The 19,302-nt window shown below is 46.0% G+C and overlaps 1 protein-coding gene across 2 annotated transcripts in view; it reads left to right on the plus strand.

The window, feature by feature from the left end:
* Positions 1–19,052, plus strand: part of LOC144718513 (1-phosphatidylinositol 4,5-bisphosphate phosphodiesterase delta-4-like) — a 35,765-nt gene extending 16,713 nt beyond the window's left edge. Inside the window, exons 1-15 of one of the 2 annotated variants that reach the window (XM_078593920.1) lie at positions 1,441–1,645; positions 4,009–4,167; positions 4,775–5,003; positions 5,962–6,091; positions 8,693–8,933; positions 10,285–10,486; positions 11,355–11,499; positions 12,163–12,315; positions 13,180–13,320; positions 13,448–13,604; positions 13,786–13,902; positions 14,162–14,340; positions 14,808–14,943; positions 15,365–15,514; positions 16,654–19,052. In XM_078593920.1, coding sequence (XP_078450046.1) covers positions 1,597–1,645; positions 4,009–4,167; positions 4,775–5,003; positions 5,962–6,091; positions 8,693–8,933; positions 10,285–10,486; positions 11,355–11,499; positions 12,163–12,315; positions 13,180–13,320; positions 13,448–13,604; positions 13,786–13,902; positions 14,162–14,340; positions 14,808–14,943; positions 15,365–15,514; positions 16,654–16,739 — 2,274 coding nt within the window. In that variant the 5' untranslated portion in view covers positions 1,441–1,596 and the 3' untranslated portion in view covers positions 16,740–19,052. Of the gene's footprint in view, positions 1–1,440; positions 1,646–4,008; positions 4,168–4,774; positions 5,004–5,961; positions 6,092–8,692; positions 8,934–10,284; positions 10,487–11,354; positions 11,500–12,162; positions 12,316–13,179; positions 13,321–13,447; positions 13,605–13,785; positions 13,903–14,161; positions 14,341–14,807; positions 14,944–15,364; positions 15,515–16,653 lie in introns of those variants that run through there. The other variant, XM_078593921.1, reaches the window with a different exon arrangement.
* Positions 19,053–19,302: the final 250 nt, after the last annotated feature.

The raw sequence follows: 19,302 nt of genomic DNA on the forward strand, positions 1-19,302 counted from the left end.
CCCTCTTCATCTCCCACCACCACCACCTCCCATCTCCCACCACAACCTCCTCCCCTCTCCATCACATCCACCACCACCACCACCCCTTTCCATCTTCCACCACCTCCACCACTTTCCATCTCCCACCACCACCACCTCCTCCTCTCTCCATCTCCCACCACCACCACCTCCCCTCTCCATCTCCCACCACCACCACCTCCTCCCATCTCCCACCACCACCTCCCCTCTCCATCTCCCACCACCACCTCCCCTCTCCATCTTCCACCACCACCACCTCCTCTCCATCTCCCACCACCACCTCCCCTCTCCATCTCCCACCACCACCACCTCCTCTCCATCTCCCACCACCACCTCCCCTCTCCATCTCCCACCACCACCACCTCCTCTCCATCTCCCACCACCACCACCTCCTCTCCATCTCCCACCACCACCTCCCCTCTCCATCTCCCACCACCACCACCTCCCATCTCCCACCACCACCTCCTCCCCTCCATCACATCCACCACCACCACCCCTCTCCATCTCCCACCACCTCTCCATCTCCCACCACCACCACCACCCCTCTCCACCTCCCACCACCACCCCTCTCCATCTCCCACCACCACCACCTCCCCTCTCCATCTCCCACCACCACCACCTCCCTCTCCACCTCCCACCACCACCACCCCTCTCCATCTCCCACCACCACCACCTCCCCTCTCCATCTCTCACCACCACCACCTCTCCATCTCTCACCACCACCACCACCTCCCCTCTCCATCTCCCACCACCACCACCTCCCTCTCCACCTCCCGCCACCACCACCCCTCTCCACCTCCCATCACCACCACATCCCTCTCCATCTCCCACCACCACCTCCCCTCTCCATCTTCCACCACCACCACCACCTCCCCTCTCCATCTCTCACCACCACCACCTCCCTCTCCACCTCCCACCACCACCACCCCTCTCCACCTCCCATCACCACCACATCCCTCTCTATCTCCCACCACCACCACCTCCCTCTCCACCTCCCACCACCACCACCCCTCTCCATCTCCCACCACCACCACCTCCCTCTCCACCTCCCACCACCACCACCCCTCTCCACCTCCCATCACCACCACATCCCTCTCCATCTCCCACCACCACCTCCCTGTCCACCTCCCACCACCACCACCCCTCTCCATCTCCCACCACCACCACCTCCCTCTCCACCTCCCACCACCACCACCCCTCTCCACCTCCCATCACCACCACATCCCTCTCCATCTCCCACCACCACCACCACCCCTCTCCATCTCCCACCACCACCACCTCCCCTCTCCATCTCCCACCACCACCACCCCTCTCCATCTCCCACCCTCCTCCACTGCCTCCCACCCGCGACCCGTCCGCATTCCTCCTCCCACCGCCACCACCAGCCCCGACTCGGCTGCTCGGGTCCCCCCCCACCCACCCACCCCGGCAACGTCTCAGCGCGGACGTCTTCCGCGAGGCACGAGTCGGTGGCGGTGGCGCTGGGAAGAGACGACGACAGAGAGAGACATTGTTGCTGTTGTTGTTTAGGAGGAGGTCTTCGTTAAATTTGGCTTCTCCCGCACGACGCCACCGGCCATGGCCCAGCAGCGCTCGTCCGCCGCGGCTCAGAAGAGCCTCCACCTGGGTGAGAGGGCGCCACTGTCAGGGTCGTCTCTCTGTGTGTTTTGGGGTGTGGTGTGTGGATTAGATGTTGAAAAGGTCTTTAATCAGATCGGTTTTCCTCTCTCGTGGGTGGACGCCACCCCGCAGTTGAGCTCCTGCCACTGGCACGGGGAGCGAAACGTCGCGAAGGGGCAAACACCGTGGGGGGCTTTGTGGTTATTCGTACAATTTGTGGTGGTCGCGGAATTTGAAAATAAAAAAATTAACGAACCCTTAACGTGGGTGACAGTTGCGATGTTTAAAAATAGATTTTAAAACCTCGCCTTGTTCTTGTATTCATTGTAAATGTGCTTATGTGTGGGTGCGTGGCGGGGTATTGTCACGATTAGGGACGTAACTGTGTACACTTAGTTTCAAACTTGATTCGAAGCTTTCGTGACTCTAGTTTCAGTGAAATAAATCTGATTCGGTCCCACGGGGGGGGGGGGGGGTCTCGCTTCTTCCACACGTCGGGGCTGGCGGGGAGACACCGCTCCGATAGGGGGGCCCCCCTCGAAGCCAGAGACGTGTGGTGGTGGTGGTGGTATGGTGGTGGTGTGGTGTTGTGTGTGGTGTAGTGGTGGTGTTGTGTGTGGTGTAGTGGTGTGGTGGTGTTGTGGTGGGGTGGTGGTGGCGTGGTGTGGTGGTGTGGGGGTGGTGTGGTGGTGGTGTTGTGTGTGGTTGAGTGGTGGTGTGGTGGTGGTGGTGTTGTGTGTGGTGTAGTGGTGGTGGTGTGGTGGTGGGGTGGTGGTGGCGTGGTGGTGGTGTGGTGGTGGTGTTGTGTGTGGTGTAGTGGTGGTGGTGTTGTGGTGGGGTGGTGGTGGCGTGGTGTGGTGGTGTTGTGTGTGGTGTAGTGGTGGTGTTGTGGTGATGGTGTAGTGGTGGTGGTGGTGGTGTTGTCGTCGTGGTCTTCATCGTCACCCGCCTCCGTGTGCGTCGTGCGAGGCTCGCTCAGTCATCGGATTCACCGACACGACGGAATTGGCGTCCAATGTATTCACCACCTCGAGACGGATCATTTCCTCCGGACGTCAATCAAATCGAATACGACTTAGACCACCCCTGTGCGTTCCTCCATCATCACCGCCACCGTCGTTATAATTTGTCAACATTTGAGAAAATTACATCGTACAGTAATGATGCAGCTAATTCGGCTGTGACGGTCCCACCTGATGACGGAGACTTGTGTTGCCTCCGAAACGTCGTGAATTTTATTTTTGTTTTGTTTTATTTTACTTTCATTAATTTTAATGTTTTTACCTACGTGACTTTACCGAAAAAACCTGAGAATATGAATCATTGCAGTCACGAAAGCTTCAAATCTAGAATACATCGTACAGTACGCACTGGCAAAGTACTTAATTTGGAAGCGCATAGCAATCGTCGCCCCCTACTGATAAAATGTTACTTGGCAGGAACCCTCCTGCCAAGCTTGGAATCCGAGACTCTTTGAGTGAGTCTCTACTGGGTAAACAAATGCAATAATATCAACATCATGTCAGCAGCATGACCCAAAGACATCAGCTTCCATTGCTTATTGAGATCCGCCTGTTGGCATTGTGGCACGAACGTTACCCCAAACTCAATTGACACCCTTGCAAATGAGACGTCCCTTCTGTGGCCGTCTGGAACGCTCTTTCGATGCAAAGAAGTCACTGAAGCTGTGGACTTTTAAATCCAGATTGAAAACTAATTTCTTAAGAGCTGCTTTTTGTGGTTAGTTCGTTGTCCTTCCCCTGCACCTCTGATTAGCACGGTTGGTTAAATATGGTGCGAAAGAAGTTCTACATACATACAAAATATTTTATTTACAATAATACAGTAGAACTAAAATTACTAAATACAACTGCACCGCACTCGCAGTGTATGCAGATTCATTGATACATTGTTGATCCCACAATTGCCGCAACAACTACTTCTAATGTAACTCGTATGTGTTGACAGGTGTTGATAGCCTATATTCCTTGTGTGTTCACACCAGAATTGTTATTTTAAACAAGTGGTTATTTTGTATAAGAGCCATTCAGGATGGATTTGGGCATAACAGCTGTAAGCAATTTACATGCTCCGTGGATAGTTTACGAGTACTGTATTATACCCACGGGTGGAAATAGGTCAGAACACCGTGGTGGGAGTATTTACGAGTTCCCCCAGTAATTTCTTCCCAATATCAGCCATGATTATAGCATAGATCGGTGCAGATGTTTCTTAATTGCGAAAATTGGTACTCGTCTTTCTTTGAGAGAGGCAGGCAGGTTCTGTCCGGAATCAAGGTCTGGTTGCATTTGTTTATCACTGCACGCATGAAGTATGGGGCATTCACACTCGTGGGTCTTGGTTGTGCAGGAATGAATTTCGATGAAGATCTGCAGGCCATGGTGCAGGGCAGAACAATGCGCAAGGTGAAGGCCAACGGATGGAACAAGAAGCGCAGCTTGCAGCTGCAGGACGACCTCAGCTCGTTGGTTTGCGACTCCAAAAAATTTGGCCAGTCCAAAACCGCGTGTGAGTACAAGGCAGCTTCACCTACAGACAAATACGTATACAGCCTGTGGATTATTTGAGAGGCACGCTGGCATAATGACTAAAAACAATGTACCCTTTAACAATGTCACCAGATACAATGAGCAAGAGGTACGGTTGGTACAGATTATGTGCGCTATATTAATACAGTGGTCGTGATGAGTTAAACCTCATGCTGTGTCACTCCGCATATCCCATGCATGTGTAACTTGACACCCTGAAGACCCATGCAAACGAGATGATTCATCTCAAGGGATTATCCAGGTTAAAATATTTAAAGAAATCAAATGAAAATGTGCCACATACGAAAGTGAACAGTGTTAACAGTGTTATGTATGACTCATAGTGGCTAAATATTGCAGGTGTTTGTGTATATTTCCCAATCACAAATACACATTTACGTGTAAGCATGGATGTCAGTGAAACTATCTATAAGCTCAGGATATATGTCGGGGAATTATAAATACAGGTGATTTTGAAATTCCATGGGAAATTATAATGCTGTCCAGCACCTGGAAAGGAATGACAATCATAATTTAGATCGAATAAAACACATCTTGCCATAAAAATCGAATTCTTCCTGGTGCAGACTTCGTTCAGGAGATGGAGATGGTCCTGGAGGGCCACCAATCGGAGGCACTGCGCTTCGTGCAGCATGAATTCCCCCAGGAGCACTGCTTCTCGGTGGCTTTCCATGGACGGAAGGAGAACTTGGACCTGGTGGCTTCCTCGAAACAGGAAGCCCAGCTCTGGGTGCGAGGCCTCCGCAAGCTGATGGCTCAGCACAAGAGCCAGAACCATCGCGGGAAGCTCGACCAATATCCTTCTTCTGCTGGTGGTAGTCGGGACCACCTGGGCCTTGAGGAATTGACAGGAGCAGGAGCGAGATGATATTGAGAGGGGCAAGGGTAGAGAGGGTCAGGTAAAAGGGCAAAAGTCAGCGTGAACTCTCTGACACCTATACTCGCTATGTGTTTGCATACAGATAAGAACCTTTTTAACAATGGTTACAAATACATCAAATGAACGGGAGTTGAAACATAGTTTTAGTGAGCAAACGCATCTGATCAATAACCTTCCAGTTTGAAGGAGTTGCCACAGTGAGGGAACATTGGGAAAAAATAGCTACCATTTGCCTTTTAAGTTGTAACGATTGATGTATTTAAAACGTTTTAAAATAGTGCAGATTTTGCACAGATACAGCATATTACAATGGGACACTGCCCAGAGTTCGCCAGTCACTGTTCTTCAGAGATTTTCCACAGCTACATAACCCCATGTCCACATTGAGTGAAATTACACTTGTAATTTTAAGTTCTTGATATATTGACAACTACAGTCAGTACAGTCTGTTCTCATATAATGCGGTAGTTGCGGTCCTGAAGAACACTGCGTTATAGACGATCGCGTTAGAATAAATAATTTAGACTATAGGCTAAAGCACAGTCCGCGATAACACGTGAGATTCACATGCAGGCTTAACAAAGATTGAGGCGCGTGGTTAGCATCTAGAATCATCCAGCAGCATCCCGCCTTGTGTGATGCTACACCTAGGCAGCCATACAACCTCTTATTCCTACTCACGCGATGTAGTTCTGCTCACTCAATCGCCTTATATCCAATTCGCATACACTTTATAAAAAATGTGTTCCCTAATACATTCATCGCGTTATATCTAATTCGTGTTATGACAATGCGCGTTATTGGAGAAGAGACTGTACTTGCTTGCGTCCCCCTCACCTGTGTTGCGAAAAGAAATCCTTGACGCACATTAACGTGGATCTATGACTGGGTGCAGAAGGCCGACAAAAACAAGGATGGTAAGATGACCCTCTCGGAGGTGAAGAGCCTGCTGAAGCTCATGAACACCGCCGTGGACGACAAATATGTGAAGGGTCTCTTTCAGGTACGAACGTTTGCACACGTTTCGTTTCCATCCACATCCCCTTTTGAGCGCTGTCATGTTTTAAATTGTTGAGCACTTAACAGAGAGGGGAATCTTGAATTAAAGCTTTCGTGACTGCAGGGATTCATATTCTTGGTTCTTTTGGTAAAGTCATGTAGAAGGGAAATAATAAAATAATATTAATATAAAACAATAAAAATTCTCACGACGTTTCGACTGCAACACAAGCAATCATCATCAGGTGTGAAATCCACCTGGTGTGAAATCCACCTGATGATTGCTTGTGTTGCAGTCGAAACGTCGTGAGAATTTGTATTGTTTTATATTAATATGATTTTATTATTTACCTTCTACGTGACTTTACCGAGAGAGGGGAATGTTTTGTTTCCAATGTAATTCGTGGAGGTGGCTTAACGGAGTGAGTGCTGTTTGTGCATAAACCACACTCCGCATGTTCGTAAATTAATCACGTTATCTGCAATTTGGTTGACTGACTGAGTGATGAAATAGGGTTGTGTGTAGGGTGCTAGGTGGAATATTACATCACAGGACAGATGACAACGGCTTGAGCAGGCCTTCATACAGAAGTGGATTGATCATGACTGATTGATGATGGTGATGGAATGTGTCCCTGTACTGCAGTAACTCTAAATTATGTACCACTTCGTGTATTCATCCATATATACATCCATCATACACTCAGTGGCACTGTACCTCTAAGCATTTGTACACAGGTTGAAGCTGTGTTAGTTGTCCATTGTGGTGTTAGATTTACTGAAGCGTTGAACGATGTTGACTGTGGCGGAGGTGCAGGGCGTTGCCTCTCATTGACATACCCTCAGGGGGTGAAAAACGCATGCAGTTTTCTCAGACAAGTCACCGCACGACCTTGCCGAAGCAACGAGGAGCATTTTGAATCATAGCTACTGAGATTTACATTTGTGCGTACATACGTGTATATTTATTTTAAAAGGCCTATAGATTGGGTTCTCCACAATCGTTTTCAGGGTTGTGTTATAGGCCTCGGAGGCTGACTCGATGTCGAGAATGTTATTATTCTCCGATAGTTGTCAAGAGTAACAGCACAGCATAGATGCGTTCAACAATAGCCAAGCCCTGCCCTGATTGGCACAGAATCTCGCCAAACATTTTTTTCCTCTTTCCTTCTGCAAGACGGTGTTCGGGAACTCTGTCCGGTGGCACAAGCTGCCGGGATAGAGTGGGGAGAAGGAAACGACTGTCTTAACAGGATTTATTTCGATGCAGATGGCCAAACCAAACGACAGGATGTCCACGACGCATCTTCGCGGGGAGATTTATGAAAACGCGAAGGATAATAGCTGAAGTAAAATGTAACCTGGATATATTTAAATTCTGTGAAATTATTAAATTGGTGGTAGTGATGGTGTTTTAGTGGTATTGATGGAGTTGGTGTTGTTAGTGATGATGATAGTAGGCATGGCAGTGGTAGTGACGGTGTTGGTGGTGGTAGTAACGGTGGTAGTGATGGTGTCTTGATATTGGTAGTGATGGTATTGTGGTACTGATGGTGTTGTGGTTGTAGTGGTAGTTGATGGTGTTGTGGTGGTAGTGGTGGTGATGGTGTTGTGGTGGTAGCGGTAGTGATGGTGTTCGCGGTTAACGCTGCTCTAGAGCAGCTAGTAGTGAAACAACTCAACACATTCATCATTAACATTGGTATTTAAATAAATAAAAATGTATAATAGGCAACGTTTGAGGCAATGGTCCTTCCTCATAAAGCACACACATACATCATTGTATGTGCTCTGAAGGGCCATTGCCCAAAATACATTATTTTGTCGCAAATTATTTGTTTTTCTTTGAAGGCCACACACAGTTTGATTGTTGAGATTTGTTTTATTGTGGCTTGTGCACCACTGCCAATGCAGCATCACCAAATAGCGAACAGGGCAGGTAGGTCTTGGTAACCAATGTCGACCTGCTCTTCTGTGTAGCAGTAGCAGCATGATTTTGATTTGTTTGGCTTAAGTACAATGTGATGAGTACTCACTTCCAATACAGTGAGCTGTGTGTTTATTTTGCACATTTAATATTCAAGGTTTATTAAAGCAATCATTGATGACTTTAATCCAATCCAGCCTGTTATGCCGCATATAGGTCCACACTTATGGAAATGTGTATGGTCATTATGACTCCAGTTATTAATGGTAATGTTTTGATGTCCAACTGATAATTAAGACTATTAATCGTCAGCCATGATCTAACCACTGGTAGATGAATACCACGCAAAGCTATCACATCTCTGACAGTCTTGTGATGCAACAATCCTGGCGTGTGTAATCTCAGTTGAGTAACTTTTGGATAATCATCTAAAAAGGAAAATGTAGACCCTAACGCCAGCACACAATGGCCTACCAGGGGATCTTTAACATTCACTGTGAAGGAGATGGCACATTTTTATTACGGTTATTACACCCGGAGTAATGATGATTATGGCGACTGCTGAATTCGAATTGTGAACCTCTGCAATAATCAGCGAATGTGCTACTGCTAGGCGATATCACCACCACCACCGCAAGCTTTGTGAGTGTTTGTCATTATCGCCTGCATTTCCCACAGCACTGCGACACGTCTAAGTCTGGTGTGCTGGAGGAAGATGAGTTTGTGCAGCTCTACAAGCAGCTGACACGCCGGGAGGAGGTGACCTCACTCTTCTCGCAGCTGACGTCGGGTGAAAACCTCCTGAGCCTGGAGCTTTTCCGCCGCTTCCTATCGGAGCAGCAGCACGAGGACATGGAGGCCGGAGCAAGCGAGGGCCATGCAGCTGCGATCCTGGACATGTACGAGCCCTCGGCCATGGGTAGGTGTCCGCCCAGTAGGTGATTATGGCATTATGGGTGGCAGGGTGGCGCAGTGGGTAACACTTTTGCCTCACATCAAGAAGCACCTGGGTTCGATTCCTAGCTCGGGCACCTTTCTGCATGGAGTTGGTATGTTCTCCCCCTGCTCTGGATGGGGTTTACACAGGGTTCTCTGATTGTCTCTCATAGCAAAAAAAACCCCATCCCAGTTCTGAAAAAAATACCTGCAATTTACATAATTGTTATTACACATACTGTAGTAGCAACATTGCCCCCTACTTTGAAGAGCCTAGCAGGACCCTCTTGAGACTAGTTGAGATTTTTGGATAAATAATCAAAACTATAAAAAAAATAATGACCACCAAACGCATGACCACTATCATCATCATCATCGCCACAAGACTGACAAGTAGGAAGCGTCCCCAACAACAACAACAACACATAAGAAATTGTTGATGACGTATTCCGAGCCCTGGGAGTTCTGCACGGGTATTCTCCACTGCAGATAAGCACAATTAATAACACGTGCTGACTTTCCCGGGTCACTTTCTCTTATCTACATTATGGCTTGGTTAATGGGAAGAGCGTAGCACATGGATGATAGGAAAGCACGTGCATTCCATAGAGTATGTGGATAATTGCAATCGTTGAGGTGCACTGTACCTCACAATAAATACACTTATTCGTGATTATCATGTTTAATAGTGGTGGATTGTTTCAATATATTCCATAGATATTAGGAGGAAATTTTTCTCATCTCTGAAACGTTCTTATCAGCAATGAGGTTGTCTCACTTGGTCATCAAATATTGTATGGACACTTCCAAAGCAGAATCCCAAAGAATATGCTCAGATACATTGAGGTTGTCCTGGACAACAAGATTTTATAATGATTGACATCAGCAGATCAAGCAGTGCTTGTTGAAATCATGGTAGTCCACTCGCCCACCATGGGTGCAGCATGTCTACATCCCAGCCGTCTCCCTCAACTCTACGGACTCTGGGTGCCTCCTTACTCCCAGGGTCCGCTACTCCACCATTTGTGGCTGCTCATTTAGCCACTATGCCACCCGCCCTATGGAACTTCCTCTTCAAACAACGAGGCCTGGTCCCCTCCTCTTTCTCTGCTATCAGGTCTCTGCTCTAAATCTTTCTCGTCAATCCCTGTCCATGTGTTTGGATCCCCTTAATCGCCTGTTTTCTTTGCTTCCCTCACTCGGTCCCTCCCGTTTTCCTTCCTTGTGTTTCTGCTCCGAGGCGTTTATTACGCTGTGGGTGAATTATAGATGTAAGTTGTTTTTGTTGTTATGAATAACACTGATAGACGATGCGGTGTCCTCTGGGCGCGCAGCTAAAGAGCAGCAGAGCATGACTCTGGATGGCTTCACCATGTACCTCATGTCCGCGGACGGCAGCATTTTCAACCCAAGCCACGGACACGTGTTCCAGGACATGACCCACCCACTCAGCCACTACTTCATCTCATCCTCGCACAACACCTACCTGATGGAAGACCAGCTCCGCGGACCCAGCAGCACTGAGGCCTATGCCAGGTGCTTAAGTATGCATCAGTGTGTGAGTGTTAGTGTGTGTGTTTGTGGCGCAATGGTTAGAGCCCTGCACTTTGCACCCGGTAACCCGAGTTTGATTCCTGCTCATGGCCAACACCAGTGATGATTATCTTAACCAGTCCTGGACCTTCCCTAGGTCGACTCAGACTCAAATTAGTACCTGGTGCAATGTGTAAACATCACCACTAAGGAGACAAAGGCAGTCGAGACATGACACTGGCCACCCAACAGTCTGTCAGGCTACTTGGAGGATCTTTGTGTTTGTCTTTTCTTGTATGTGTGTGTATATATATTTGTAAAACGTGGACTTCTTCACAGAAACACCTCTGCCAGCTGGAAATAATCAGGCTGGCCTGCCTACGATCCGTCTTGGTGTTTGGCGAATGTTGTTGTTACATGTATATATGTATTATTGTAATGAAATGTATATTATGCAATTACAATCAGTACCATGGGACTATGATGACTTATTTTTATTTTTTTGTTTGTTTTGTTTTTATTGTGACTCAATGCGAGCCCGGTACAAAGCGCCGATCACAGAACGGAGGGGGGAACAAAAATTATGCGAACAACAGCCCGAGTTCGGCGCGGCGGGGCTTAGTACAGGGGGATAATTGGGCTCACTGCCCCATCCACGTGGGGACCACTAGCGAGGGCATGAAAGTTTACATGGAGAGGGGAAAAAGGTAGAGGCAAATATAACTAACATGAGAAAAGGGGGGACAGGTGGATAGGAGAAGAAGTGGGGAGGGGACTATGATGATGTCTAAACGAGTTTGATCCCTTTAAGTCCCGTTGTCTAGGGAGGTGTCAAATCATTGCTGAGCGGTCGGTCCCTCCCCGTGCTCAGGGCTCTGAAGCGCGGGTGCCGCTGCGTGGAGCTCGATTGTTGGGACGGCCCAAACGGGGAGCCCATTGTCTACCACGGCTACACCTTCACTTCCAAAATCCTCTTCCGCGATGTCATCGAGGTCATCAATCAGTACGCATTCCAGGTACTGCCGCCTCTCCTCATGCTTGCAGCTGTCACCAATATGGTATGCAGCTCAAAGCTCTTAAACATAGCAGCTTCAGTTCCTGTAAAGCAGAGCTGCAGAAGGTTCGACTCCTCCGTCAGAGTATCTTTGTAAGACCTTGTCTCTTTATGCATGGATGTTTAACTTATTTTGCACCGTACATAGCCAACCTGCTAATTGGAGGTGCTCATCGTTATGTTAAATGTATCAGTCAACTGTCTATACATCAGTCACAAATAAGTTATAAAAAAATTAAATGATACACCTGTATATTTTTTGAAACACAGTTGCTGAGCATAGGGCCCAAATGCCCAAAGCATCAAGTGACCAGCAACAAACAGCACCATCAAAGAGATGTAATTTGTAAAGAGTGAAGATGCTTCTTGAATTGAGCAAGGCTTTGAAACGTCGGGGATAAAGAGACGCTGGGAGGGAATGCCAAAGCCTAGCAGTGTTAGGCAAGAAGCAGAAAGAGAAATGTTTTTTGACCTGCAGCATGGTGGTTTGAACACAGTACGACTGAGATCAAGCTGTCAGTCTGGTAGGGCCTCTACGGTGCCTCTAGATATAATGTCCTGTGCCTTGGCATGGGATGCCACTGAAACTGGCGAAACGTTGCTGTGTTTGCATTTGTGTTGGCAGACATCGGAGTTTCCGTTAATTCTGTCGATCGAGAACCACTGCACCATTCCACAGCAGACGGTGATGGCTCAGTACATGCGCAATATCTTTGGCAACAAGCTGTTGACGGTGCCACTTGGAGGAAAGGTACCCACGGTGCTGCCGTCCCCCGAGGTGAGACACCCCGCGTGTTGCCACTGCCACCACGACATTTCGCTGTGTCTCAACAGGATGGTGTACTGTAATGTGATCTTGCAGCCCAGTTTCCAATCTTGACCACGATACATTATCCTGGCCCCAAGGTCGTGGCGCCACGATGCAAGGTCCAGAGACAAAAACAGCCAATGCTGACCCGATTGCCCCATGGTCTGTCCTATTGTATGTATATTGAACTTTTTTCGCATCGTACGGAGCCAACCGTGCTAATCGGAGGTGCTTCAGTTGGTGCCAGCAGCTCAGCCGTTTCCCAAACTCAGAATATAATTGAGAATGTGGTGGATGTATGTGAAATTCAACAACTTTTTGACAAAGCAATTGAATAGGTAAATCACCTGCAACTGAATCTCTAATAGTTGGTCTTCATAGGCCATACGAAGGATGGTAACCATTTTCAAGGGCGACCTGGATCACCAACATTCCAAAGCAAAACAAATTAAAGTACAGCAATGAAGACAATATAAATTGGAGCAAAAACAACCATGTTACATGAGGAAAAGGTGTACAGATAAACTTGTACACATTCTGTCAGCCTTATCTGTCGCGAATTGCCCAGTGTTATGCCAGACTATGCATTTTTGATGGCAAACACTATGTGTTTGTTATTTGTGTTTATAATTAAGATGATTTGCATTCACTTTTATAATTGTGAATGGGGTTATCAGAAGATGTGCATCTTCATTCAGGGCGCAAGCTCCTTATAAATACAAACCACCGAGGGACGATGAAGGAGTTTATTTGGTGTTTTTGCAATGTATGGTGCGTGTGCATGGCGTGTGTGCGACACTTGTGCGATGCGTGTGCACGTGTGCGTGCATGCAGGAACTAAAAGGCCGGATTTTGGTGAAGGGTAAAAAGCTCGGCCAGCTGGAGGAGAGTGTTCATGCCAATCAGGGAGAGGTTTCAGATGAAGATGAGGCTGCTGAGATAGAGGATGAGACGGTCAAGAAGATCATGCCTGTGGCAAGGACCCCACACTGCACCAAGAATCCCAAACGGCATAAATGACCAATTTTAATAATAATGTTTTTTGCTCGCTGGCTTCTTATGCTTTCCATTAACGGCGCGTCTCGACCCTGCTGCATTTCAGAAAGGGAAGCTGACCCTGTCGAAGGATCTGTCAGACTGCGTCGTCTACTGCAAAAGCGTGCACTTCCGCGGCTTCGAGATTTCGCGTGAGAAGGGCTGCTGCTACGACATATCATCCTTCGGAGAGGCCAAGGCCCGCAAATTGTCCACCGAGAATAGTGAGAGCCTTGTTCATTAGTGCTTTACGTGACAGCCTTGTTCATTAGTGCTTTACATGAGAGCCTTGTTCATTAGTGCTTCACGTGTCCATAAGTGAGAGTACTGTGGTGCACACGTGGCTGGGGGGCGAGCGCGTCTCTGTTGTGTGCTGTGGGGAATGCGGACGGTGTGTGCGTGCAGGTAACGAGTTTGTGCGTTACAACTCCTTCCAGCTGAGCCGCGTCTACCCGGGCGGCCGGCGAACCGACTCCTCCAACTACAACCCCCAGGAGGCATGGAACACCGGCTGCCAGATTGGTACACAGCCTCCCACCGCGGTTCTACAGGATTGCCCATCGCTTTAACCCAATCGCTCAACCAGTCGACCAGTCCTCTCTGCCAGTGTTGTTTCATGGTATTGCAAAACCACCATATTGCACTGCCACCCCCAGGGGTTAGATTGTGGTTTCAGAGTGAAGATTAACTGGCCCAAGTTGGTGGAAATGTACGTGAAGGCTAATTTCATTTTGGTGTTGCCCTCTCCACCCTGCCCCCCTCCCACACCCCCCAACCCCAGTGGCACTGAATTTTCAGACAGCAGGCCGGGAGATGGACCTTAACGATGGAAAGTTCCGGCAGAACGGTGGATGTGGCTACATTTTGAAGCCAAGCGTCACACGCAACCGCGAGTCTCTCTTTGATCCGGAGCACCCAGAGCTTGGAGCCGGCCTCAACCCCATAAACCTCTCCATCAAGGTGCGGGCACCAGTCACGGAACACGTGTTCTCTGTAGTTACAGGGTGTTTCAAGGTTCAAGATTAATTTGCTTAACACGGTGAGAACTCAAGAGACAAAGATGGGTCTCAGTTGCAAGTGTGACCTGTTTCACCAAATAACAAAATCAATAGAAGTAAACACAAAGTACAACAATGAAGGAAACAGAAATTTGAGCAAAAACAGCTCAAGACAGTTCAACCACATTGTAGAAGAAATCGAAAACTGCACAAATATAAATGAACATTAAATGTTATACATTTCCTGTAAAAAAAGTTTTAAAATACAGCTCTTGGTAAAATTAAGTTGCTGAACATAAAATGCATTTCTGTTGATTATTGCACTCATATGTACACAGACAGGGGTATACATCAAATACAACCACGAGTGAAGTTATCACAGTGAACAACAATGCGATGTAACTCTGCTCATTTAATTCCCGCTTCAAGGTCATCAGTGGGCAGCAGCTGCCTAAATTGGAGGCCAGCAATAAGGGCTCGATTATGGATCCACTGGTGAGGGTGGAGGTTTATGGCGTTCCACAGGACAACAACCACCAGCACACCTACCACATCGACAACAACGGTCCGTGTGTGTGAATGATGGAATACTGTGCTTCATCGAGATATATACATATCGCTGGGAGTTGTAGTTCTAATAAAGCAGATGTAATGGGAGTGTGTTTAATGGAACTGAGTGACTCATTATCTACCTACTGCTGGATGACGGTTTCCCCACATTGACCGTCATGTTTTGTGAAAACTTAATTGGAGAAACAAAGGCATGAATATAAATAGAGAGAATATTAACCATCTAAGATTTGCTGACTGCATAGTCATCAGAGCCATGACGAGGTGGAAAACATAAAAAGTTCTTCATGACTTTTCTACATCCCTTTTCTTACAGCGCCACCCCAGAGGACTTCTTCATTTGCTTCTGGGAGGGAGGTTGTTTTGAGAGAGGTTTAAACGGAAAAGTCATTGTCACTCTCTGTTTCTCCATTCAGGGTTTAACCCGCGCTGGGACAAAACGCTCACGTTCCGCGTGACAGTGCCTGAGCTGGCCCTCGTGCGCTTCGTTGTGGAGGACTACGACAAGGCGTCGCGCAATGACTTTTTGGGCCAGTACACGCTGCCCATGAGTAGCATGAAAACAGGTGTGCCTCGGGGGGTGTGGGTGGGTTGGACCAGGAGGGGGGGAAATGCCACATCTTGGGGTGGGGTGATGTGGATCAGCGGTAACCTGTTCACCGCTCGTTTCAGAGGTTGCGCAGTTGAAATTAGACAGGCTGCCCTGGTTAATTCTACGGGTGTATTTACCATGAAACGTGCATGTCTGCTCCACATTGAATGTTAAAGATCCGCTGATGTCATTTCAACAAAATTGGACCACTCTGTGCCAGCGTCATCATTCAAATTAAGTTACTTAATTGGAAAATGCATAGCAATCGTCGCCCCCTGTTGTAAAAAAAATAGCAGGATCTTCCTGAAAAAGAGTCGTGAGGCTTTGCCGGGTAAACAAGCACAATAAGTAAAATAGTGAATGAATCTTCTACCTCGCGTGGAACGTTAAAACAGAGGGTCAGATTCAGATTCACATCTTGGGCAAAGTACATTGTCTTGGCAAATTTCTCCTTTGTTGGTAATGGAGACATTGTGGTGTTTTTCCTGCAAGCTGTATGAAAATTAACATTGGTGAATACGTGGATCACACTCAAGGTCTAACATAGTGAACGTGTGTTTGGTGGAGCTGTCGAGACACATTTGCATGTTGTAAAAAAAAAATTGGTGTCTGGGTGTTGTCCTCACATATGGTTTGGCCTTGATTATTATCGATGGTATTGTGGATTTGTGTTATATATTTTATAGAGTTGTTTTTCCTTACTGACAGTAATTATATTATTTGGTTCAGTATTTAAAATATTTTGGTAATTTGGCAGACATCGCTCATTTTATAGTGAGCATAACAGGCTCACAGGGATGGCTAAACATCTCGTGAGTGATGCAAACCCGGAATTTGCACAACCTGGTCCCTTTTGACAAGCCCTTGAATTGTATCTGCTCTGCATTGTTTCTTGCTTCATTATCTCAAGCAAAGAGGAAGAACAGGAATAACCTTCTGGTGTTTGCAAACGAGGTTCAAAAACATTTCCAGCATTGCCGACATCTTTGCTGTCACGCTTGATGTGAAGCCACCCCGCCCTGCTGAAGATAGCCAATTGCCTGATTCTCTGTGCAGTGATATGGACCGGTCAATTCGTTCTGTGTTGCTGTTTATCATCTCGTGTTGTTGCAGGCTACAGGCAAGTCCCTCTGCTATCTCACGACGGCACCAGCCTGGCTCCATCCTCTCTCTTCGTCCATGTAGACACGACCAACTGAGCAACTGCAGGGGTGTTGACGCTGCCATATACAAGAGCAACACGATGTCGATGTAAACTGTGATCCGTGTGACCACACGTGCGTCGATATGCCAGCATTATTGTTTTATTTAATTTACTCTTGTTTACCCACAAAAGCTTCGCACAGTCTCAAGGCTGTTTTTTCAGGAGGGTCATCATTACTATATTTGCATACTTATATAACAAGCATTCAAGTTGACGCCTACACAGGCATTCACACACGTGCTGCAAACTCTTCTGTGCAAGCAATTTTTTTAAAGAAATATGCAATATGCCTTGTTTTTAGTTGGTTATATGAGTGAATATTTTAAAATATATATTTTACCAGCCATAGTTATACAACTATTTAAAATTATAGTTCAATCGTTATAAACGTTTAGTAATTTTAAAACACCTCTGTGCAAGTGATATTTGAGGTAATGGGTTCACTACTGAGCTTGCTTGTGAAGCGCAGTGAGTAGTTTGATCTCAGGCAAACATTAATGTTGTAAAATAAAATACTCGCACTGACTTAATTATTCTGCTGCTTTTAAATATGCAAGTATTTATGGGGTTCCAGAATTAATTTGCAAATATGAAACTTTTGGAATGAGATTTCTTGAAATGTATAGGAAATGTTGGAAAAGAAAATAATTTATATGACTGCCATTTACAAAAATGCTTTAATTTTAAAGAGCAAGACTTTTTACATTCCCCTTTAACAATTTATCATAAGAACTTGTCACTTTTTCCTGTGAGTCAATGCACTCTGTGAGTTGCTGTTGAATTTAGTTTGAAAAATGCTAACATTACTTCATTGCACCTTTGAGATATCAGGGTCTCTCCACAAACCTGTCAAATATTTGTCAAAAGTGCATGTAATTGGCAACTCCAGTAAATTCTTCTGCAGGAGTAGTGCATTGTGTGGTTTATTTCACAGGCACACACTTTTGAACTGAACTGTGCCAGGTTATTCAAATTCACCCAAACATGCATGTCATTGCAGATTGTTAATTTTTCTAAGTTACAAATGCAAAAAAACTACAAATCAGGTAGAGCAAAAGCAAGTTTTAAAACCCTACAGCCATACATTATGCCTGACGGTGTGGATTGTAAAACAAACACTTTTTTTATGGTATATATTTTTTGTTACATGTCGCATGGATGAGATAAGGGGGGCAACTTTGCTGGTAATATAATTGCTTGCCGAGTTGTCTAAATGTGCACGCCTGATTTGTGTACTTTGTTGAGTGGACATTTGACCCTTTTTCCTCCGTTGCATGTTGATGAAAATCTATTTTTTTGGACTTCACTGCAACATTCAGATATATTATACGACTACCACGACCACTATTAGTGTACATGAGGCTAACTTTCAAATTAATAATAGGTCAACGAAACTATAGTTGTTTAGGAATGGGGCCTGGCAAAGCTAGGCAGAGTAATGGAGCAGCAGGAAACCCTTTGTGGCAGATGGGAGTGGTGGTTATAATAGGGAATGGCCAAAAAAGTCAAATCCATATTGCAGGGATGGATCGGTATCACTGATCAGCATTGAATGTCGATTTCTAAACCAATGAACAGGTATTTTTTTGTTCGACCTGCATAAAATGATATGCACGCGTCTTCACTGACTTGGCACTGTGTTTATATGTAAGTAGCAGTAGACCTGAGACTGCCTTGCCATTGTTTACATACTCGGCTTATGAAAAAGGAGGCTTCCTTTGAATATTATACTTCCAGATGTTACGTTCAAAGTGGCTGTGAGCTCAAAATGATAAGTTATTTTGTGACAAGTGTTTATGATAAAAATGTAAGCTACTGTATACTGTTTGGTGGCATTTTAAAACCACAAAATAACTAAAGTGAGTAGTTTTCTATAAATATGTAGTTAAAATATATATTTTTTAGTTAGTATGCATTGCCTTAATATCACAAAACTGAATTTTAGAACTTTCCAAATAATAATTCCTGTAATCACAAAACTGATCAACTTTGATGTGGAAAATATAGAGCTCTTCTGAAATTTCACTTCCTGAGCACAATTTAATTCCCTGTTCGCCTTCTTTTGGTGTTTGGTTTGGGGTGATAATCGATCAATATCATCGAACAATGTTTTACTTTGTAATTTTTACAGCCCTTTGTAAAGACGCAACTGAGTGATGGCTTCCCGTGTCTGGCCGTGGGGTTGGTTGACCATATTTCACACTGCACAAGGCTGAGATAGCACTCACCAGGTTCATAGTGCAGTACACAAACCACTTCTCCCGCTACTTTGTTACAGTGAATACAAATTAAAAACGTGGTTCAATGACTGTTGGTCTTGGTGTGATCACATGTAGACAATGTTGGTTTGTTTTTAAAGCTCCTGTACTGTTACACAACTACCCATGAGGTCGCTCGAATTACCTCACGGTTATGAAGTTTTGCCTGCTCTTCATTGTACATTTTACAACAGCAATAGATTGGTGCAAACAATGTTTCTTTTCGCATATAGACGAGCGATAATTTGGAAGTTGTCATCACAATTTTCCAACGTATGAATACAAGAAATACAATTTTTC

The sequence above is a fragment of the Lampetra planeri genome, chromosome 1 (genome assembly GCF_965212315.1).
Source record: "Lampetra planeri chromosome 1, kcLamPlan1.2.h2, whole genome shotgun sequence".
In the NCBI taxonomy this organism is placed as follows: Eukaryota; Metazoa; Chordata; class Hyperoartia; order Petromyzontiformes; family Petromyzontidae; genus Lampetra; species Lampetra planeri.